Source organism: Pseudomyrmex gracilis, unplaced genomic scaffold (genome assembly GCF_002006095.1).
Source record: "Pseudomyrmex gracilis isolate BER0280 unplaced genomic scaffold, ASM200609v1 scaffold_39, whole genome shotgun sequence".
Taxonomy (NCBI): Eukaryota; Metazoa; Arthropoda; class Insecta; order Hymenoptera; family Formicidae; genus Pseudomyrmex; species Pseudomyrmex gracilis.
Genome location: NW_018020623.1, coordinates 872640 through 896414, shown reverse-complemented (window position 1 = coordinate 896414; position 23775 = coordinate 872640). Strand labels below are relative to the sequence as shown.

The following is a 23775-nucleotide window of genomic DNA, read 5'->3' as shown; positions in this document are numbered from 1 at the left end:
AAGAAATTGTGTTTTATTTATTATAGTTAAACATTTTTCAGGGGTCGTAACATTTCAGAATATAAATATTGGAAAAATGTGTGTGAGTGTGTGTGTAAGTGTGTGTATATAATATTACATTATTAAAACATATCTATTATATTAATATTTACATAACGTAATGGAAGTATGATAAAGTTGATAATTTGGCCACACGGTCTGGAGAAACACCAGTGGTTTTATCTCTTGGATCATTTGCGTCCGTTAACGCGCAAGTTAAGCGTTTTTTAAGTATATATATATATAATATATATAATATATATATAATATATATATAATATATTGGAATGTGTGGTTTAACTTTTCTAGGATACGAGTTTGCAAAAATCTTAGAAAGTACTTGAGTACTAGAGATACCGATTGTTACATATATATGTATATATGTATATATATTATGTATGTATGTATATACGAAAATTAGAAATTTACATGTTTCGATAAATATTAATTATCAAAATCCGTCGCTTTGGAAGTATTTGAGTATTGATTATGTCAAGTAAAGAGGAAGAGCACATTGTATACAAGTATTTTTCGTCCCAACCGTTACATAGACCTGTTAAGTCAGTGTCTTGAGTATACGTATCAAAGACTGAAGACAGTTTTCAACTGTTACTTTCCATAGGACGTGAATCTTTTCACCCCTCCCGTAACGTCATCTTCTTCACCCGATCGTAACGATCGTTTGAGTCGTCGCAAATTGCATGTTACACAGCGCGCGGTATATAACGTTTCGTGCGTGATTGTGATCCTTACACAACGATACCGAGCACTTCGCGACTGTCGGCTTTGGGAAATCGACCACATAGACTGGGTCTATGCAACTCCCTCCATCAGACGGACGCGCGCTTCAGAGAACCGTCGGAGATCGATCGTCGGCGATAGCACTGGTAATCCGGATCCAACATGTCGGAATACGTGGCCGGACCGAGACAGGTGCAGGAACACACGCTCACGCAGTCGTCCGTGTCTTGCATGATTGTTTCCTGAGTAGCCAGGAGCTTGCCGTCCACCACCTCGTCGTCGAACGTTACAACGTGATAGGGATCGGGCTGAACTTCGCTCTCTTCGCGGCGCGCCTCGCCTCTAAAATATTATGTTTTGAAAAGAGAAATTTATTATTTCCTCGCGTTATAATATCCCGTGCTTCGCGAAAGAACATTTATTATCACTCACGTTGTCATGAAGCGCAGCACGAGCAGATTGATACTGGCGGCGACGACCGCCAAACCGAACAGAATGAAAACTAAACTCAGGATCACGTATCCAGGTTTGGTGGAAAGCGCTTGATCGTTCTGCGAACAATTCCAATTTTTGTATTTTTCTAAAATTGAAAACACTTCGAGCTCATCGCAAGATGTTGTTACCCACCTGGAGAGCAACGTAGTCGCCGAAACCTATGGTCGTGAGTGTCACGAAGCAGTAGTAGAAACTGTCCATGTAACTCCAACCCTCGTACTTGGAGAACATCGCGGCGCCCATCGTGATGATTATACTCGAGAGCAGACCGGTCGCCAACATGAGATTCATTTCCGTCGCCTCGTTGTCCCGAAATCCGAGATACGTCTTCGCCCGTTTGATCACGACAGACGCGAATTTGTTCAATCGCTCGCCGATGCTTTGGAACATCACAAGCCCCATGGGGATACCGATCATCGCGTATATCATACAAAACGCCTTTCCCTTCATAGTCACTGGAGTCGAGTGCCCGTATCCTTGAAGAAAATACATTGCGTCAAGGGTTTGTGAACGCACGCGATTCTCACTATCAAACTTTTTGTCTTTACAAATATAGACGTTTTTTTTTTCTTAATCATATCAGATGACTTTTAATTGCATTTCGTAGGAATGTGTTTGGTGTCAGTGTTTTGAACACGTGCTTAAAATTGGCTTCTCGGGAAAATGGTTAAACGTAACGGGTGTTGTTAAAAAAAAAATACTTACCGATCATGGCTAGTACTAGTGTAGCAAAATAGAAGGCACCTGGGAATTTCCATTGCGGTCCCGCTTTGTGTGGTTTATTCTCTATTATTAAAATCTCGATCAGCTTGTAATCTTCAGCCGTGATGTTGTACTTCTTCATCATGATGCTGCGTATATCTGCGGAGACATTTCCCGCTCAGAGCGGCGGAAATAATGAATTATCAATGTGTGTAAAAATATCGAGACGCAGATAGACACGAGAATGAACTCACTCAGCAGATAATCCCAGCGTCTCTTCTCGGTTTTCGACTCGAGGGCGTCAAATATCGCGGCGCCGATCAGGAGATACGTGAACGTGACTACTACCAGCGACAGGGTTCTGACATTCTGTTTCTTCATCTTCGTCGTCCCGTTTCACGCGGGGGAAATGTCACGCGCGTCCGTCGAACGGCGCGCTCTGCACAGGATTCTTCCAACCGATCTCTATTTCTCTCTCTCCCTCCCTCTCTCTCTCTCTTTTTCTCTCTCACTCTCTCTCACTCGTTCTCACGAGATTTCGCCCGACGGCAACGTTCGTCGCGACGATTCATACGGGATAACACATTGTGCACGCCGTGTAAATAAATGTTTCGAAAGAGCGAACGCACGGGGTATCGATTTGCATGACATACGGATGCGGAGCGCGCTTGTCTCCTGCGAATACACGGAACCGCGTCGCAAGGATGTGCGAGACTCACGAGGCAACCGAGAGATACATCTGCCGGCCGGATGCTAGGCCGAGTATTGATCGCGAGACAAACCGGTGGAGGTAGATTCGTTGAAGTGGGGAATACGCCACTGATGGTTTCTTTATGGAGACGAAATGTGATAATCGCGAGCCCCATTGGTAAGCGGCGTCGTTTGTACGGCGTGTGATAACAACGGAGACGGGAACAGTCGAATGATAAGAGGCAGAGATGGTACTGTGTGACGACACAGTAGTAAAGCGCGTGTGTGTCGCGGCAGTGGTTACGCCGGTTACGTCTCGGACAGTAGTCGCACGTCGGTTAGACTCGGACCACCTATCGACATCCACGAGGTCTACGTGACATCAAACCTACCGCTGATAACTCGACAATCTGCACGCATCGACTTATCTGATTTTTCTCGTCTGTTCATGTAATCTATCTCTTTTATCTTCGATATACCAACTTATTATTCTCTATTCAGATAAAATATATTTAATATTTTTTGCGGAGTTTTGTTTAAAAAAAAATTAAGAATAAAACAATTACTTCGCGCGATAAACATAAAACATTTTTTCGCTTAAGTCGCATGTTTCTTGGATGTAATTTATCAAAGATATAAAATATTATACCTTAAAAAAAAAACTACGTACATAATGTATCATATCCATGGAGATATTTTTTTCCATCGGTTTTCTCTTACGTTAGCTCGAAAGAAAATTTAATAAAGAAAATTGTGTGTGTTTAACGTTTCGTTTTTATCTGCTTCTGCAATCATTTTTGAGCGGTCGCTTCTCTCTTTATGACATTTTTAGTAACATTTTGAAGGTCTCGTACGAAAAAATACGTTAATAGTAGGAATGAAACTTTGACCTTTACAGAGAAGTGGCCTCAGTTCATTATCAAAAGCCATAATCTGTCGGATATAAAGTAAATTGCGTGTTTTTTTTGCGTCCATATGAACGTATATACACCGACACACCGAGTGAACGTTCGGAAATGTTATGTAACGGTATTATTGCAAATACCTTGTACGTTATTGACTTTATTAATGTGTTGTCGATTTTCTTTTCGGTTATATTTTCAAAGACATGCAATATCATGTCGCGCTCTCTTGAGAATTGTCATGCTCTCGTTAAGCGGAGTGAAATCGTAAAAAAACTGGGAGAAAAGAAGAAACGCGCAACATAAAGTCGACGAGAGAGAAAGTCGATTTACTTTAAAGAGCTGTAAAAGTATATCGGTTTTGTTTTTTTTCCTTTATCTTTTACTACTTAGATTTTTCCCGCTTCGTTTCTCCGATACGATCGCGGTCTTCCTCTCAAAGTGGATATTACAGAAAAGCTACCGAGGATAGCTACGTATGTTATCCTTACGGAAAAGTTGCGCACATCGTTATTTATGCCATTCGATTTTTGCGGTGATTCATAAACTCGTTTTTTAACTTTCCTCCAGTCATAAATTTCCATTCGTTTTTCTTGCGCGCTCGAGCGCGACGCTCAATATCGTCTCTCTTGCAAATCGCGATTTAGACGAGCTTTCGGGAGTGTATCTGACGTAACGTGTTCCGCAAGAATCCGTCTCCGATGAACGCGACACATACGATGCATCAAACGCGCGGATTCGATTATTTGCATGGAGATAGGCGCGCCCGCTACCAATCTTGTTTGCATAGATAACGAATAACGACCGAAATTGCTGAGCAATAAACGTGTCGCTATTGTGTTACGGGACGATCGAACGGCAGAGACATTGACATTGTCTTCGTGCACACGAGAGACATTTTTATATTGTAAATATTTGTATTTTTATTTTGCTTGTCGAAAGATTTGGACATATCCTGCCTGTTGTGCAAACGTTATTTATTGGCTCTCTTGCGTTCGAATGGTTTACAGATTTCAAGTAGGATAAACGAATCTGATGGATGCGCGAAATTGTTTGTAAGAGTTTTTTGTTCTTGTCACTTTCAACGTAATATTTTATTCTCGTCCATCTTGTCGCATCGAAATAACCAACAAAATGAACAAACGTACGCAAACATACGAGTGTTACATATCGAGAAAAACTTATGTAAATATGTTTGATAAAAAAAGGGTCGTCGAGCCCATTGGGATTATATATCGCAGGATGCTATAAATAGAAATTTCATGTTTGAACGGGCGGGAAAAACCGAACTGATTCAGAATTTGCGTTTAAATAAAGAGAGCGGAGTTTTAATGTTGCGTTTTTTTTTTAAATCAAAAATTTGCAAAATAAAATAATTAAATCAATGCGTTCCGAGAAAATCGAATGAAATCAAAGAAATGAAACATAAAATACAAATCTGTTTCTGTGATTTGATAAAAAGAAAAAAACACGCACAATTTTTCCAAACTTGTTTGAAGTTCTTTCCGCCGAGATCAACAATTTATAACGATCCATCATTACACAGTAACCGTAAAAGTTCGAAGAAGATTTCGCCGTGAAAAGCCAAAGGCTGGGAATAAAGTTGTCCCATCGATGTTTCTCTCCCGCAAAAGGTGCTTCGGAGAGCAACTGACAAATAGCTCTCTTCTGCAGAAGTACGCTCGCTTTGCTGCGATTTCTGTTTACCATGCAGCGGAGTGTTTGACAAACGATTCCGAGTCCCCGCGAAAAAGAGATGATAAAAAGCGTCGATAATTATACCACCATAAATCGTTTCCCGGTGAAACGCGGAAATCAATGACGCGCATTCCGCGCGTTTCATCAAGCGAGACACCGTCTCCTTGAGCGTTGAGCCCTGAAAAGTCCATCGATTCTCCGTGACTGACCAGCCTTGATCTCGGTTTCATTTGACTGCGCGCCGAAAATGAATGAATTTTTCGGTCGTTCCTCTCAGGTCCGGAATTAATGAAGTCGAAAATTCGAGAATACAAAACGACTTTACAAGATTGCGAGCTTTAAAAAGCTGCGGCTATCGAGTGTGATATAATTATATTTTTTTAAATCTAGAAAAATCGAGAATCCTAGAAATTGGTAAGAGAATTAAAATTCTCTCGAGATTAAATTTTTATTTAAGCGAGGAAAAAATAAACAATTCAAAACATATGCAAATTTAAAATGTAGGAAAAACTGCAAAATAAAGTTTAATATAAGGGAAAAACAATAATGAAATATTGATCGTTCGAGCAAATTACTTGAATATTACATTAATTCGTTGAAAAATTGACACAATTTACATGAAAGTTCAGTTGAACCAGTTAAAGCACCGACGAAACATATTATTGGTTTTTTATTTACATGTACATACATATATATATATATATATATATTTTTTTTTGGTCAATTTCTCATTTCTCTTCATCGAGCATTCCAGCGCTGTTCGCCAATAGCAAATGTCCCATAGCGCTGTGTCTCGTATCAATGCACATTATTCGAATTTTACACAATCCAGGCACGTTCAATCCTAGAATCACAGCTGCAGCCTTCGTGCTTCCGCAAGTTATTCGGATTTCGTTCTCTCACAACTCGAACGTATAACACGTATCTCACTTAATATTGCGCGACATTACGCGTACGAACGTCATAAAACATGTCATAAAATAAAAACTTAATCAGGAACATGAGAAACAACGTGCGATTTATGCGCGGGCAGAAAATTCTATGCTCCATATTTTATTAGCAAATCTATTTATAGCACACGCGAGAAATTCAGACAGAAATTGAAGTTTCTTCGGTCTCCGTCTGTTCAACTGTTTATTTTATCATGCGAAAACAGGTGCCTTCCATTTTCATAACATTCGGCCAGTCATTTCAAGCTAGACATTTGCATGATATACATATCGCGCGATGTTTTTTCATATTCTAACATACTATGATTGCGAATAGGTTTTTGCGCGAATGCGAGAGATATAACACGCAGAAGGTGTTTTAAAAAAATGTTCTCTTAAATAAACGCGGAAGAGAGAGAGAGAGAGAAGAGCAAATATAAATTTCCCCAAATAATATTATTCGCTCGACTTCCTTCAATATACAAGAATGTTAAACTCGCGAACACTCTGTTTTCTCAGCAATTAGGTCAAGCGTACAGATGTTAAAATACTCCATGTTAACGTGATACATTCCGCGATATTAACGGACATATGTTGAAACACGCATGTAAATTGTTGTGTTTTAATATCGATTTACATGTAAATATTTTATCGGTAACATTTATACGTTATTTTAAATGTTTAAACTATATATATACCCCGACCATTTATGTTAAATGCACAATTATTTGCGAGCTCTGTCATCCGTATCTAATTACGATAAATGTATTAATTATTTCCCCTCTTTTATCACGGTATATATAATTCGCGTGATATAATTCCGCACACATATATCAGCACAGCTCTTCTATGATATTTATTTCGCGCGCACGCATAAAAGTATTAATATCGTATTAATAAATTTATATTACATCGTATTACATTACACCATCATATTTCTCTTTGGCGAAAATATTACAGTTTTCCGACATTAAGACGAAACTGTCAAAGGAATAAATTACGAAAGCGTCACTCGAATATCCAGATAAACTACTACGAAGTACGAGAGACAGCTGCAATGAGATAATGCAAAAATTGTATAAGCTCAGTGTAGCGAAGAAAAGTAGAGAAGAAAAGTTGTGCATCTCTTCTTTTAGACGTTTTGAGAGAAAATATTTCTCATGCCTGACGATACTCTCCGTACTACTTCTTTAGGAAAATCTCTACCTCATTCTATTTTTATTTGTCACGTTCCCAGACGAGTATTCAGCGGCTCGTAATAATTTATTATATTTTATTTACTATATTTTAATTACTATATTTCTGTATGGTGTATCAACTCTTTGCGCGCGCGTAACAATCTGTTTTTTTTTTTTTTTTTTTTTTTTTTTTTTTTTTTTTTTTNTTTTTTTTTTTTTTTTTTTTTTTTTTTTTTTTTACTTTGGTGTTTTATTGAAACATCGATCTCTCTCTTTTTTTCTCTCTCTTTCTCCCTTTCGAACAGTTCTGTCGAAGAGCGACCGCAGTGACCAAATTTTCGGTTGTACAACTTCACGCCACTCTACTACAGAACTTCAGTTCTAAACCGCCAAACCGAATTGTAGCGAAGCAACGACAATTCTGTTTCGCTTCGATAATTGATTTTAATTGGCTAACGAACTCAAGCGCAATCCGAGTGTTCTCACTTTTAACGTGAGAACAGACTCGAAACTTCTACGTTTAACGTTGGTGCGTTACTGTGGGCAATCAATGAGACTTGCAAGAGAGATTGCAGCAACTTTATCGCCGTTTTTCCATTACTCCGCACCGAGCGAGATTCGAGCGAGCGCTCTTGTTTTCGGCCCGTTAAACGTCAAAGAAAATGGCGAGCGACTCTTTTACGAGAATCTCGTTCCGTCTCTCGAGACACCTTTTTTGAAACACACTTTGCCGTCTCTGACGCGCGCGGTGCACAGTTCAAGCCGGCTTTATTGAGCCAAAGAAGTTTTTGAGAAACCTCGCAGACAAGCTAGTTGGTTTTCTGTAATGATGCACCAACAATCTCGGTGGCGTTATCGACAACGCATTTTATAAGACGATTGTACAAATACCTTTTTCGAAGTCACGCTCTTCATTTTTCAAAAACGGAATTGTTGCGGACGTCCCCGCGACTTTGCAGCGCATTTGTTAAAAAATCAGACGAGAGAGAAAGAGAAAGAAACGATTTCTAAGACGAGCGATTACGTAGGATTTTATCTCGATATCCTATCTTCCTCGACCGCCCTCACGATGCGCTCTTTTCTCTGCACCGCTAACCCCTCCCTCCTCCCGGCTTCGCGCCGGGTCGGAAGCCGTTAAGACGGCGCGGGCGAGTAATTGAACTTGATTTCCTGATTCATCCACGTATTGACCGTATGTCCTTGAATCCCTCCCGTCTCTGGGTTCATGCCACAAGTGTGTAATAAATCACCGGGACTTGATGGATATCCCACGATAGACTGATCGCATCGATGACCTTGGGGGCTTGCACAGAAATCGTTGTATTTTGCACGGTGAGGCGATGAAAGTAAGTCACGTAACGCGATTACCGCGGACAAATGTCGCGCGACAAGTTTTATTATATATATATATAAAATAAGACGACAGAGAAAAAAGTCTTCATTTTTTTTGAAAGAGCGCAGCGCCTTTATTTTAAAATCGATTTTAAACACGGTGAGGCAATTTTGTTCTAACAAAGTTGCGCGCTTTGTGTCTTGTTTACAAGAGTGTTTACTGTTTACGATATAAAAAAAATCGCAAAATATCAAGAAAACCTCATCTCGCTTGATACCGATCGATGGTTTCGTCTCTCGAAAACGTGAGTGTGCGTGTGTGTGTGACGTGTGTACAACGTAGATGCGTACACACTTATAAAAGCATTCAGCAATAGAATTTCCGATTGTGTTCTATCGTTATTATTTCGAAAAACAGAGAAAAACCACAGTCGATGCAATGCTGCATCATCGCATTCAGAAATATCGTATACGCGGCGCATACACACACGCGCGCGCACATGCAGTAGTTATTTCGGGGGAGCTTGAAAGCTCGTACAACACAACTTCGATGACCGAATTAAGTTATAGTTACACACGAGAATACGAAAGCGACACGCACGCAAATATCTGCTTCACGTCGTAACTCTGGTAGATCTCCTTGAATTTTATTAGCGCGCTATTTGTACTCTCTCTTTTCTGCGTTTAGGTCAAATTTGTGACGCGCGAACGCTCATCTCTCAATGTTTATAATTGGCGAATTATTTAAACAAGATGGAGAGAACAATATTAATGAGACGATAAAAACTTTCACGTAAACCGATAAAGTTTAATATATACTCGTAGGTTTTTCTTTTTGAAAACGTTTGTAAACTCTCAGAGGTGGTTAATTAACAACGAGGTATTTGTCACAATTACTCTTGACTCTTGACTTTCAGAAATGAACAATTTTTCCGCGAAGTCTTTCGGATATGTCGAGACGAGACACCGTCTTTCTTTAATTGACGAGAGAAAACTGTAAAAAAAAAAAAGAAGAATTACGTAATTTGATGTCGTCAACGATAAGTTGTTGTCGCAAAATAATAACCGACTAAAGTCTAATTCGTGGATTTACGCAAATTCCATTTTCCGATACTTGCCGATGTGTGATGACTCGAGATTTGCCCAAATGGCATTTGTCGGTTTTTGCACGCGAACATTTCGTTCCCCGAACGAGCAATTCCACGGGGCCTGAATATTAGACCATTAGTTTCGGGGTTTAGGAGAACCGGGCTTGTAATATTCATCTCTTAATCACCCGTAACGTAACATGATAAATTAATGCCTGCTAATGAGATGCACCGTACATGGTTGCAATTACTCAAATTCCTCGCGGCGTACGTTAAAACATCGAATTGAAATTTCTTACAATGTGCGAGATCGCGTATTTTTCTTCTCGAAGTTTATTTCCGAAGAACATATGTGCAGAAGATGTGAATCGTAAAATACATACCAGACGCAGATCTTCGATCTGCGCGCGCGTCTTCGATAACGGAAGCACTTACTCGGATAAACGCGGAATGGAAGAGTCTCGGTTTCTCAAAGTGCTTAAATCAAATTGTCCTCCCGAGATAGTTGACGGGAAAGAGAGAGCGAAAGTTAAAAAAGTTCCACGACAAACCGCGAGAGACACGATGTTATCAGGTAGTGATCGATAATCGCGGAACGGTCGGAAAACTGTGCGACGACGTGTAATGACTCTGTCTCTGAGCCGGGAGGCATCTGCGGAATCGGGCAAAGTTCGCGAAGAACGATCAAGGGTGCGATAAATCGAACAACTACGAATAAGAACGTTATCGGAAACTTTCCGCTCCCTCCTCTTTTGTCGTCAACGTTCATTGTCGAAAGTTTTGCGAACTTCATATTCCAATATCATACCACGTTTACAGATAGAGGGACGCGTAAATCTCTTAAATTCTTAGATACAAGATAATAAAGTAGCATGAAAATTCGAAGACAGATCGAAATTTTCATTTCTGAAATGTATGACGTGCAATCACATATAAAATATCATTGTAAGCTTTATTTAAAAAAAAAACACATGTATTCAGAACACATACTTGCATAGTAGTTTGCAATTTAAACAATAAATTATTATTTTGGAAAATATTTACAAAAACAGAGCACCCTCGAAGGACAATGACCTCGACATGTGTCATCAAGGACACATCCCTGAACAGCAATCAAAAGATTTTAGCCGTCGCTCGTTGTTTGTTAAAAAGTTACAAACAAAAAAGAAGTTGCGTCAATAAACTCTTATTTTTCGACATCATGTACATTTTGTATCATTTTTCTTCTTTATTATTTGCAATATTTTACAATGTCATGTCTGTTGTTATTATAATACACATTATAAATATTATTTTTATCACACTCTCAAGTTTGCCACGTCTATTTAATATTTTATGTAAATATTGTCATCACCGTCATTATCGTTATCATTATTATTATTATTAGTGACATTATCGTCATCGTTGTTATAATTGATAATTATCACTCTAAATCTAAATCTTTCTATTTTTCTTTCTTTTTGTTTTTTTGATTAAAATATAATTTATCACTGTGTGACCAATTCACATACGTAACCTCGAACTGTCAAAATACATATTTTCACTGACAGTTGTTTGCGCTATCGAACAATTGTTCCGAGAGAACCAATCGACATCACGGAAAAGAGGTGATATAATAATCTTCGATTTGTTTACTTTTACGATCTGCTTTTACCTTTCACGCAATGATTGCTTTTCTACCTTTTTTGCCATTTTTTTTGCGAAGAGGAAAAACAACGGAAGAGCATCTTTCAATTTTTATCTGAAGTCGGCGGCAATTACGCGGTCGCGTGTTCTCGTTATATGTGCGATTTCGCCGCGGGAAAGAGAAGCATCATTATCAAATGGCGTCGTCAAAGGGAAAAGCGAGAGACCGAGCTGAGAAAAAACGGATAGCTGAACGGAAGCCGCGAGCTAACGTACGTTCACGTGGCAAATCGACGCGTCGAAAACGCGTCGATACTCCGCGCCGACAATTGCACGATTCTGTCAGTATACCTCAACTGGTCTACGAGCTTCTCACCATCGATAAGTACAATCAAGGTGTGTTACACAATCGGCATCACGCAACAGAAGTGTAAACTCGATGCAAGAGATTATATAAAAAATTTAAAAGGAGATTATATTTGAAATCTATTGTGGACATTTATTGTGTAACCTCTTTTTGAGCAGAGAAAGTTGAGCTTTTAAGATTGAAAAAAAAGAGAATCAAACATATATAGAATATAAAGAAAATTTAAACTTTTAATATAAATTAAATTGTACAATTAAAACACGTATATATACGTGTTTTAATTAACGACGTTTTTAATGTCGTTTTTGCATGTGTGTTTGTTGCCGCAGATGCGAAACGCTTTCAATCTCCGGCGCGTTTCGGGACACCTCATCGAACGGTGCAGAAATATCACGACCGGCAAAGGTTTCACTGTGACTCGACGGCAGCCGGGCATCGCGACATCACGGAATCCGTTCAAGTGCCCGACTACGTGATGGAATCTGGCCCCACGTCCGTTGAGAGTTTGACCGAGCCGATGGATGCAAATAGCTCGGCGCCAACAAGTTCCGCGAACAGCAGCGTGTCAAATATCTCAATGGAACCGACTGCGAATACGCTCGATAACGCCCGAGAACTCTTCGGAAAAAAATCTCTGGTGCAACTGATTAACGGTTACATCAAAGCGGGCATCGACGAAGGTGAATTTTTTATTTTTTTGCTTTTTTTTTTGTTTTAATGAAATTCACTTCGCGCACAGGCGTACACTTGAAAGGTCAATCGGGAGTTATAAAAACAACTCTCCATCTCTCTCGTCAAGTTTAACAAAGTTACTGTAATAATTCACAACTGTTTTACATGCAAGTGTATAAATTTTCCTCTCTTCAACTACGTAATAACGTAACTGTTCCAAATACCGCGACGTTTGAACTGTTTCTTCGACTTCGAGTGAAACAATTTAATAATGTATTATTTTAGAAAATACTTCGAAACACACTTTGGAACGCGGAAACTGAGTGTTTAACTCTTCTTATAGAGAAAAGAAACAAGCGTTGTGTTTTTATCTTTTTCTAACAACTTTATATATATATATTTTTTTTTTATATTTAATAGACGTTCCGACCCGTGATTAGGGTCTTTTTCAGTATATATTAAATATAAATAAAGACGTTATTTGAACCAAAGACCTAACTTTATATTTTTTATGAGCATCACATAATAAACAGATAATCGTTGCGGTAGAGTACGAGCGAAGGGCGATTGGAGCGGATGCGTTGAACGAGCGCGAGTCAAGTGAACGTAGAGAGAGAAAGAGAAGGAAAGAGAGAAAGAAAAAAAGAGAAAGAGAGAAAGAGAGATAGAGAGAGAGAGAGAGCCTGAGCTCGTTTGGCGCATCTGTATCACGGGAGCTATCATTACACGTCGCGCCGTACACGAGAGCGCTCTTGACCGCGAGGTCAAAGTTCTCGAGTGACAAGAGAGACGGGGATTTTCAACGAGCTTTCTCTACGCCCACACGTTGCAGGCAAGCGACAGGCCAAAAAGTACATCCGCAAGGCGCTGTCGTTTGGCGTGAGGTTGGGTTATCTGATCCCGACCGATTCGCAAGGCAACGTCCTTCGGGTGTGTCCGACCCTGGACACGGGATCCTGGAGGTCGAAAAGGGCCGAGTCCAGGGAGAGACGGCGAGTCGCGCGACGAGGCGGAACGAATCCGACGACGATCGACGATCGGAAAGCGATGCGTCGCGGTATCCCGCGGGACAAACCGCGTCCGGACGACGAGGATAATGGACAGACAACATCGAAAAGAGGTAGATGGCATTCCGCTAACAGTCCCGTCAGAAACTCGAACTTGAGGGAGACCGCGCCGAGAAAGACGTCCGAGAGAGACAAGTCAAAAACCGTCGCGAGGAAGAGGTAAATTAGACTTTTCTGAAACAAAATGAAAAATCCGGCATGTTTATTACTCTTATTACTCTCGAAGTTTTCCATTAGACATTTTAATCTCAAGTAAAATAACGTATTAAGTCGCGTTGTATGTGCGCTTCAATTTATATATGCATGTGTGGAAATTAACAGTAATATATCAAAGCGACGATGCAAAATGATTATTACGTTTTCTTGCTAAATTATAATATCGCGCGCGAGAAAGACAAAGAGAGACAGAAAAAAAGAAAGATATATTAATCATCGTTGAAAATATCTTCTTGTATTATTTTGAGTATTAAAGACGGTTTCTTTTAACGAGAGTTTCAATTTATTATCTGTTGTTTATTATAAAACTTTTAATAGACCTGTGCGTAGCGCGACACCGTCTTAACAAGCTTAAACTTGAAGAACGTCTTGATAGATTTAACCGTGAAATGCGNNNNGANAAAAAAAAAAAAAAAAAAAAAAAAAAAAAGAAAAGAAACGGACGTGTATGTCGTGCGATACAATTGAATTTTTCTTCCTCTCGCGTCGTACACTCGTTAGCGTGATGCTCGTGACCCACATTGGTTCACGCTCATACATTCTCCGTTGCACGGAGTGCTTCTATGTTTAGAAAAAGAAAAGTTAATTTTTTCCTTTCCGATCACCGTCTGTACACAGCAAACTCGACGTTAATATTAATAAACGGAGACAACAGCGGAAGAGAGGCGGGATGGTTAGAAAACCGATCAGAAGACGTCGCGAGGTTCTGTCTCCGAAACTGAACGTTGAGAACTACCGCGAGCCAGTTGGGGAAAGTCATAACGATGCGAACGACGAGGATCGCGATCGGCACAAGAGCAACGAGGATAATTACAGGCCGGCTGTCGAAAATTGGAAGTCGACGACGTTAAATCGGGCGGAGGACGAATCGAGAACGGAGAGACGGAAGACCGAAACGAATGTCGACGACGAAACCGAGCGCAGAAACGCCGACGAGAAGCACGGAGAGGAAGAGACAAATTGCGTCGAGCGCAACGCGAGCGACACAATCGGAGAAATAAACGATGCTTAAAGAATCATAACGCCCACCTGGCGCGCGTTCCCTTCTCGGCTCGAGAGGGAAAGGCCGGGAGGAAGATCTTCCTCTTTTGTATATTCTCACTTGTTTTGTAGAGTCAATTTATTGTGCACATTGTTTTGACATTTATTTGGAATTATAGAGCTTTACACAGCAAAAACACACACACAATGTATATCATTCTTTCTTAGTTCATCGCTTTTATATCGGCGGGTAAGAAATTTATGACGGGGCACGAATGTGCGAGCCTTTTTTTAAATATTTTCTCCCCCAAGTTTGTTCCTCTTGTCGGATTGAATTAATTGATACTGTGCGGTTTTCAAAAAGTTAACATTTCTAATAATTAAACATTTGCAAATAAATAATTGCATAATTACACGTTACAAATAAGCGGATGGAAAATTTGATGAATTTTTGTACCAAAAATTTTTCAATTTTAATTTTTTTTTATTTGCGTTCACGACTATTTATCGAACGTAACGTTTACAACCACTTCGGAACTGATGCCCGCTGCCGATTATTTAATCGAACTCGGCAAATTGCTGCTGTCATGAACATTTCAATCACGCTCAATCGCTCTTTCCGCTCATGTGTATATTTCTCTTTCTATTAACCGCATCATGAATTTGCGCATTTTCATGTGTTAATAGAGGTAGGCCTCGCGCGCGATCGAATCTATAATTTTCGCAGAGTACAAATATCACGCGCGAGCAGAGAGTACATAATATTGCCGGTTTCAAGGCAAAACCTAACAACATTTAATTATCTTATATATGTCACTTCATAATGTTTCCATCGGACTTGGCTCGACCGACAATATTCAGCGATTAATCGATCGATTGCGCGAAGAGAATTTGTTATGTAACGTTGTCAAAAAAAAAAGAAAAGCAAGAAAAAAGAAAATCGCTGACGAAGATCAAGATCGGTTGTGTACTTCTCTTCCAATCTCTCCAATGTCTCGGACATTCACAAAGCAAAATTCATTGTTACACAATCGATGGACTAGAAAATTTGGAAAAAATTTTGAGGCAGACGTGTTTTTGACATTTTGTTAATCGGAGAAGCGAACTTTTCCACGCCATCCGAAGATCGAGGAAATATCGGAAACAACAGTAAGCACATAATGGCTCCCATAAAGAGGCATCGAAACGCGCGAAGCCGCCAAGGAATGAGTGAGTGATTTTTTTTTTTAACGCTCCGGAATTGTGACTCTCGCGCAAAAAAAAAACGATATATGCCTCTTTCGAATTCAATCCCTTATTTAATTCAATTTTCTGTTGGCGCAAATTCGCGCACGAATATAACATAAACGTGTAATAAATTTCATAGTAATTATCATGCTAATTACGTGTAGTATTGCCACGTGTAGTTCACTCTTCATTAAATCAATATTATCCAAACCTCTGTTCCGTTCGCGAACCAGAAATTAGAACTGCCTCGTATACGTTATATATGTAATATACATATGATACACGAGTTAAATATGCTCGTGTAAATTAGTTCCTATTATTCGATGGAAATTATTAAACGCAGCTGGTTTGTATTTACAATAAATTGCTCTGTTTCCATAGACATTTTCAATTTTCATAAAAACAATATATCAGACACCAGCAAATTAATATTTGTGGGCATTAATTTGTATGTGTCTGTCGACTTGTTATTTTAAATTATGATGTTGAAAAACAAGACAACAGAAGTTGTTTTTGTATCACGAGAATAAATATCTATCTTGGCCGGTGTGTTAATGTAATAATTTACAGGTCAACGTCGTCGCAAACCGAACATCTGCAAGTTGATCTACAAGTTTCTCGTTACTAATCAAGCTGCTTACGATACGAAATGTGCCGCCAAACATCGTTGGTGGGATGAAGAGGGACACGACGACGAAGAAGAAGTTGTAGAATCCGCGGATACGTTGCAGCGTGATAAAAAGATGGACCGCGGGACGCGCAGGAATCACGGCAAAGTCGCGAAATCGCGTAACCAACGCGCCCTCAAAGATTTACCGATCTCGTACTTGCGAAAATGCGTGGGCGGCGAAGGTACGAAATCAGCGGATAAAGTAACTGTAATTACAGAGATGACAGCAACGTTTTAAAGAGAGAAAGAGAGAGAGGGAGAAAGAAAGATAGACAAGGAGGAACTGTTACTTAAATGTTGATTGCTTCTATAAATATCCTGCAAACGACATTTTGTTAAATTCGCTGTATAAAGTTTCGCGTGCAAACTTTTCGATAACAGCTCTGTAACGGGACACTGCATTTGACGTGTACGTGAAATTTAACTTGCAATCTAATTAAAAAGAAAATACAAGATAGAAAGTTTAATCAGATATGTATATTTTTGAAAAAAAAAAAAAAAAATATTTTGCCGTTATATCTGCGCGCATCTGTTTAATATCGATCTGTTTAATTAAGATTTCGAAGCGAGTCCGTTTTATAAAGAAAGTAGAAAAATATATATAATTTTGCAGAGAACTTATTAAAAAAGATAATTTTTTCTCGAATGAAAGTAAGCGAGTTTTTCCTTTTCGACAGGCACGACGGGAACGACGGCGAGGAAGTACGTTAAAAGAGCGTTGGACTTTGGCGTGAAGTCCGGCTTTCTCATTCCCTCCGATTCATCGTCCAAAGTTTTACGCGTGTCCTCGGACTTAATGAAAAGTGACACGCAGAACAGGATCAGCACGTGCGACAGAGACGCTCTGTCCAAGGATCACGGCATTCCGACCAAGCTCGATGATGATCTGCAGGTGCAGGAGCAACGCCGGAGACGTAGGAGGAGAGGCAGATCAAGGACCCGCTCTAGATCACGCAGCAGACGACGAGGCAGGAGGAGGAGAGGAAGGAGAGGAAGGAGGAGGAGAAGCAGAAGCGCAAAATACAGAAGCCGATCGAGATCGCGCAGCGATACCAAGAACATCGTCAGGTAATTGTCTGACGCTTCAACACGTAGTTGATGTTGCAACGTCGCGTAATCGGTTTAGCGACGCGTTAATCCGCGCGAAATGATGCAATTGAAAATAGAAGATTTTCGAGAGATCGAAACCTGTAATTTTCCTCAATTCGAATTTTTCAAACTCGAATTTTTGCTTGTGCATTACACACAAGTGAGCAAAAGATAAACTTTATTTATTTTTCTTTTAATATTGAAATGAATGTCTTTTCAAAACAATGTCTTTGCGATTTTAACGAAACTGTCTTTTTGTTTGTTTGTTTGTTTTTTTTTTTTTTTTTTACGTCGAATCGCGATAAAAAATAAACAAACGCGTATACAAGTATTTATACGAACGATATAATTTGCCATTTTATATTTTTAACAACAGTTAAATTTAAATGTGAAAGAAGAGAGAGATTATCTTCTCCAACGAGTGTGAAGCATACGTATGATTAGCATTTCTCCGATAATAAGCGCGCCGATCGATGAAATTATTTATACTCGCGCGCGTAATTGCCCCTGTTAGGCGAAATAATTAGAGTCTAGCGTTATAATCGCTCACAGCGCGCGCTGTGAAACGCGGCGTAAGTCGAGAAACGTGATAAAACGATCAAAGGGATTTCCAGCCCGCAGAGTCCCGAAGAGGTGGTCGAGGACGACGAGGCGAACGATTACGAGATGGACGAGAACGATCCGAAGAGCGATATTCACATCGACGGCGTAGAGAGAGAGTCGAAGACCGAACGATCGGGCAAGCACGACGACGACGAGAAGGAACCCACGAAGAAATCCGAGAGAAATCGTTCGGATTTGTCCGCCGACGAGGACGAAAGCGGCGGCGACGACGACGACGACGACGACGACGACGACGAAGATAAAAAGAGAATTGACATTGCAAAATCGTAGCTCTCCAATCACCGACATTTCATATCGACTGAATCGAAAACAAAAACTGAAGCGATCCTTATTTTGTGTTTTGATTTTTTTTTTTTATGATAAATGTTTTCAGCGAAATTTTTGTGCAAACGTCGCCGCGAATATCGTTTGATATTCTCTTTTATCATTTCTGATGTGTATAGTGTCGTGATTTGATTTTAGTCCTTCCACCATCCAATATAACGATAATCCGTTAATAAAATTCACAAGCACACCACATCCGATTAAAAAGCGTCTCGAGACGCGCTCGTAGAATTTTATTTTTCAAGTTTAATAGGGGAAATTTCTCATCCGCTCGCAAAAACGATCTTTGCCCGGGGGGGCGCTATTCCTTTTTTCGACAGCTATTGTCAAAGTCACGTTTTATGACTTTGCGAATTTATATGCGAATTGCTTCAGAGGTCAAACTTCTCCCGCGGATTTACGACAACGAGGAGAGATCGAAGGAGGGTGAAATTCTCCTCTCAAGGTTGTTACGGAGATACGTCACGGTCTCAGAATCTCTGGATGAGAAACGACGATGGGTCGGACATAGGGCGGGCATGCCGATCACGCTATGGTAAGACGCGAAATCTGCGTTCTATATATCGAAATGGAATTCGAAGATCTCGCGACAGAGAGAGAGAGCGGAAATCTCGAATTGCTCGTTGCGCGTCTCCGTGTCGCTTCTGTGCGAGAGCCGGAATCAATTCTGACGGCAATTCAAGACTGATGGCTCGTCCGACGATGTCTTAAATCTCGAGAAAGGGTTTTTTCGGACCTCCGGATAAAAATACCGCATTCGAATTACATTCTTAAATATGTCTCCTTATGGCGCGAGGATAAAAGGAAGAGAACGGAGATGAATGAGCGTCAATATATATAATGGAATAAAAATTTGGCGACGGCTGACGGCTCTCACAAAAGACTCGGAAAAATGTGACTGGTTCGATAGAACGATATCTAGGAAATTCAGTAAGTCAAAAAGTTAACGTTACCCCCCCCCCCCCTCCTCAGCCTGTAAAACGTCAGAGTTACTTTAATCATATTTTTTAAATCGCTTTTGCTTGCTTGAGCAAATGTTTTTTTCCGATTTGTAATTAAATTTACAAACAACATTTGTTCCAGGAAATATTTAACATAAGCCGTTAAAAATATTTTGTTCAAAAGATCTTTAATAATTCCAAAATGCTGCAAAATTTTATTTCCGTATTTTATATATATTTTTTTAAACGAATATAAATTTTAAAAGAAAGGGAAAATGTTGTCAAGATGTTCGAGACTTAATCAGATAAGAAAAACAAACCGCGGACGAATGCGAATCCGAAAGCGAGGATAACGGCAAAAATGGTTCGTGATCCTCTCTGAATTATTCAACGGAATTACTCAACATACTAAAAAGTTGATCTACACAATATTCTGCTATTTTTATTGCTTTGTCTTGTATATCGAACTTCTGAGGATTCGTCGGTAACGCGAGTTACGAAAGTCCCACGTGGCATAATTGAAGAAAAAACCCATTGCTGTTTTTCTCCATGTATGACTGACTGATGTTGCAAAGGGATGATCTTATACGCGCGACGAAAGGAAACGTCGTGTCTGATAAAACTCACGAGATAGAAAACGTTGCCACGTAGCCATAAATCTAAAGCGAAAATAAAGTCGGAGCATATCTGTGTGTGCAAGGATATAAAAAGGAACTCTATTTCCTAATTGGATGATGACCGCAGACGGTTCTCTCTCAATGAGTGATACTCGTTGTTCAATTTGTTTTTCTACGTGTAACGCACGTTTTAATTTTTAGAAATAAGTAAACAAACAGTTTTCTTTTTTTCTAACTCAATATATTGTTACAGGAAATTGCAAGCTAATTGTTAATCTTCACGTGATAAATATAATTGAGTGCGCGAGCGCGCTCAATTTTAAAAAGGACATGCACATTTCATACGGAAACGTATATAAATTTTTCAAGACTTCTTCGGATCGTTCGCTTCGACCGTATAATCCAATGTAGCGCGAGGGATAAAAAAAAAACGCGTTAGAAAAAGAAAAACTGTTCGTGCATTTAAATAATATATTTAATACTCCTCGAAGCGCAAAAAGGCGACGAGTAGCCGTCAGAAATTTGATGTCGCGCGTTAAGTTGAATTTACGTGCATATCATCTGTCGCTTCAAATTTTTCTTTTTTTTTTTCTTTTTTTTTTGAGGGGAAGAAACACACTTACCATTTTCGCAAGTCTCGTGAACGCCGCGTTCGTGCATTTTTAAAGAAAAACGGACGCGGTGAGACGCGGGTGAGCGTCGTCGTTGGAATTTTCCGGCGGGGTTATTTTTCTCCGCGCGGAAAACTGTTTTTTTTTCTCTTCGGAAGGAAAATATCATTTCTGCTAGGAAGTTAATTAAGAAACGGCATTGTAAGCTTCGCGTGCTTATTTTATTTCATTTTTTTCTTTGTAATTTGTCCTTTGCGCGAAATTTACATTGCTCCGAACATATTTCTAATTTCTTTCGCGCGTTTCTTAATAATTGATGAGATTCCCGGGTCTCGGGTTTTGTGCGTTACGTAACTTTGTTGCTCGTCGATCAAGCGCCTGCACGTCGGTAAAATCCACGATGTGTGCCTGTGTGTCTACATGTGTGGAATTCGTACAACTACAAAACTTTATGTAAGTCTTGTTGCCCGTTACGACATAGCTTTCATTCAATTAAACTTGAGAAACTCCCTTCTTCTTAAGCGTTTCCGGTGCACTTGCGAGCTGTGAATCATGTGACCTTGGCTCGCCTCTAAGCACCGAAATACATCACGTCTTTTTGGTACACACTCTCTCAGCTCTCCGCTCGGTTTTATTCTCGCTCGTTTGCAACTTTATCGCGCATTTGTCAAGTTTAATATGTTTACTGTCGTTCTTCTTTTTAACGGAGATAACCGCAAAAACATTCTTTTAGCAAGTGAAAGAAATGACGAGCATTGCGTTAAACGCAATATATTTGATGCGTTTGAAGTTCATCCTAAAGTCGAACACGCCAGATAATTATTTGTCTCTCGCGTGTGTTTACCTAAACTGCGGACTTATACGTAAGGATTTAAATGGGATTCAAATTCTAAGACAAAAGGGAGAGGGAGAGAGACAGGATGCAACCGAGCGCTCCTAATGTTGTTACGTTTTTAACGTGAGCAAAATAATAAATAATACCTCAAACGTACTTGCAGGTTGTTAACGTACATTTTCGTTTTTATAGTTTTTGAAGATTTGTAAATACGACAGAATAAACGATCAAAACGTGCAATCAGCAAAACGCGACCACGTGTACACAAAACGCGTCAGACGGACTCGAATTAGAAGAGAAATTTCAGAATAGTATATCACCTGGTAAGAGGTCTGAAAGTCAACTCTTTCGTCACACAAAAAAGAGAGAAAAAAGACTCAAGTTCCACATAAGAGGTTCTCTCCTTAAGCTAACTATTCTGAAATTTCTCTTCTAATTCGAGTCCGTCTGACGCGTTTTGTGTACACGTGGTCGCATTTTACGGATTGCACGTCTCGTCGACCGCTGCAATTATATTGAACTTAACCGCGAAGAGTCGCGGCGCGCGACCTTGACTAGCCCGTGAACCACAGTCCGAAATTTACGAGCGCTCGTTCTCTGCTCCCTTGTCTTTTTCCATTCTACCCCTTATTCTCGCGGTCGAACTCGCCCTATCTCATTGTCGACCTTCGTCTCGCTTATTGTTGCAAACACACCGTGCAGTGTCCCCCGCTCGCTCCTTCGTCACCGCTGCACACACACGTGAAAGAAGGAGGGGGAATGGCCGAATCGATCGCTGCATCGCAAGTCGCCCTCGACGTGGACGCAACGCGGGAAACGTTTTTCGCTTCGACAACGCCCGGTCTCGTCATCGTCGTCATCGTCGTCGTTCTCCCGTCGTTGTTCGAATGGACGGAGCGAACAATCCGCCAACGATTGCGCACCACCACGTGGACGCGGAATTCGCGCGAGCGTCCTCTGGCCGTTCTCGTCGGCGTCGGCGTCGCGTCGCGACAGAGGGGGCGTCGCGGCAACGACGACGACGACGGCGGCGGCGGCGGCGGCGGGGGCGCCTCGTTGTTGGCAGGCGCACCCACATCTCCCTCGGTTGCCGTAGAACAAGAAGAGAGAATCCGAGCGGCGTTTTCAGTCGGCACGCGGCGTCGCGACGCTACTCAACAACACCGCGTGCATCGCGCCTGGGATCGCGCACTCTCGCCGTGTGCTCGCCATCGCTCAATGATATTGTCGACTTATCCTCACACAAATTGCCCCGACCAGTGACACGTCTTCATCGTCATGTAACCGAGGAGTGCGCCGGGATCGAAAACATCGATGGAAGTTACTATATCACGATCTTCAAGATCGATGACCCTATAAACCCTACGGGTAAGTCAAACGACACGTCTCGATGATTAATTGTCCCGCGAAATAGATCGATACATCTATCGATCGGACGAGTCGAATCTTGCAATCAACGGTGAGATTAATTGGTAAATAAATTAGAGCATAATTAAAAATTCAGGAAGGGATGTTTCCGCGAATGTCGAAAAGCAGATTAAGTGACAGTACTTCCCGGAATCAATCGAGATAATAATTCGGAATTCCGCTCGCGAGAGAGGATTAAGCGTATGAGGATTAAAACAAACACGCTGCACATTGCAGCGAGGGTCTATAGTGTGTCTATTGAAATTTTGTCGATAAATGAAGTATCTTTTGAAGACGTGTTGTAGTGGGCTTATGCGTTCATCGAATTAACATAATGTCTTAACACAATACTCTTCACCCCCAGTTACTTGTAAATGCAAAAGACGCGACACTTGAGCGATGCGCGGGAATAATTTAACACGGTCAACGCGCGTCAAAGAGAGAATAATTTTGTCGTATATAGGCGAGTTCTTCTTGTGCAAATAAAACCTTGCATCTTAATTAATCGTTTTCTCCGGTCGTTTAATTTTAATCGTCCTCTCCTATTTCCCGCTCGTTAATTGACCATTTTGATCCGGTAAACCGACAACGCTTTTACGTTTACGTTCTTTCACACAGAACGCGTGCTTCGCTCACAAATTGCGCTTACGTTGTTGTGCTTGATCAATCAATCTCGTTTAAAAACTTAATTTAGTTATATTCACAGC

General features: G+C 40.4%; 3 protein-coding genes across 3 annotated transcripts; 2 read left to right on the top strand and 1 right to left on the bottom strand.

Moving 5' to 3' along the window:
• Positions 1–88: 88 nt before the first annotated feature.
• On the bottom strand, positions 89–2704 carry LOC109852882 (two pore potassium channel protein sup-9). The gene is made up of 5 exons (XM_020424442.1): positions 2232–2704; positions 1981–2136; positions 1408–1751; positions 1213–1331; positions 89–1122 (listed from the first exon to the last, which is right to left on the bottom strand). Exons 1-5 carry the CDS (start codon positions 2356–2358, stop codon positions 870–872), a joined length of 999 nt encoding a protein of 332 aa, XP_020280031.1. The 5' UTR covers positions 2359–2704; the 3' UTR covers positions 89–869.
• An 8750-nt stretch (positions 2705–11454) lies between these two features.
• Positions 11455–15146, top strand: LOC109852899. The gene is made up of 4 exons (XM_020424470.1): positions 11455–11816; positions 12117–12467; positions 13292–13685; positions 14361–15146. Exons 1-4 carry the CDS (start codon positions 11618–11620, stop codon positions 14752–14754), a joined length of 1338 nt encoding a protein of 445 aa, XP_020280059.1. The 5' UTR covers positions 11455–11617; the 3' UTR covers positions 14755–15146.
• Positions 15147–15668: 522 nt separating this feature from the next.
• LOC109852900 (uncharacterized protein DDB_G0283697-like) lies at positions 15669–18850 on the top strand. Its single transcript, XM_020424472.1, has 4 exons — positions 15669–15932; positions 16521–16802; positions 17298–17688; positions 18324–18850. Exons 1-4 carry the CDS (start codon positions 15884–15886, stop codon positions 18601–18603), a joined length of 1002 nt encoding a protein of 333 aa, XP_020280061.1. The 5' UTR covers positions 15669–15883; the 3' UTR covers positions 18604–18850.
• Positions 18851–23775: the final 4925 nt, after the last annotated feature.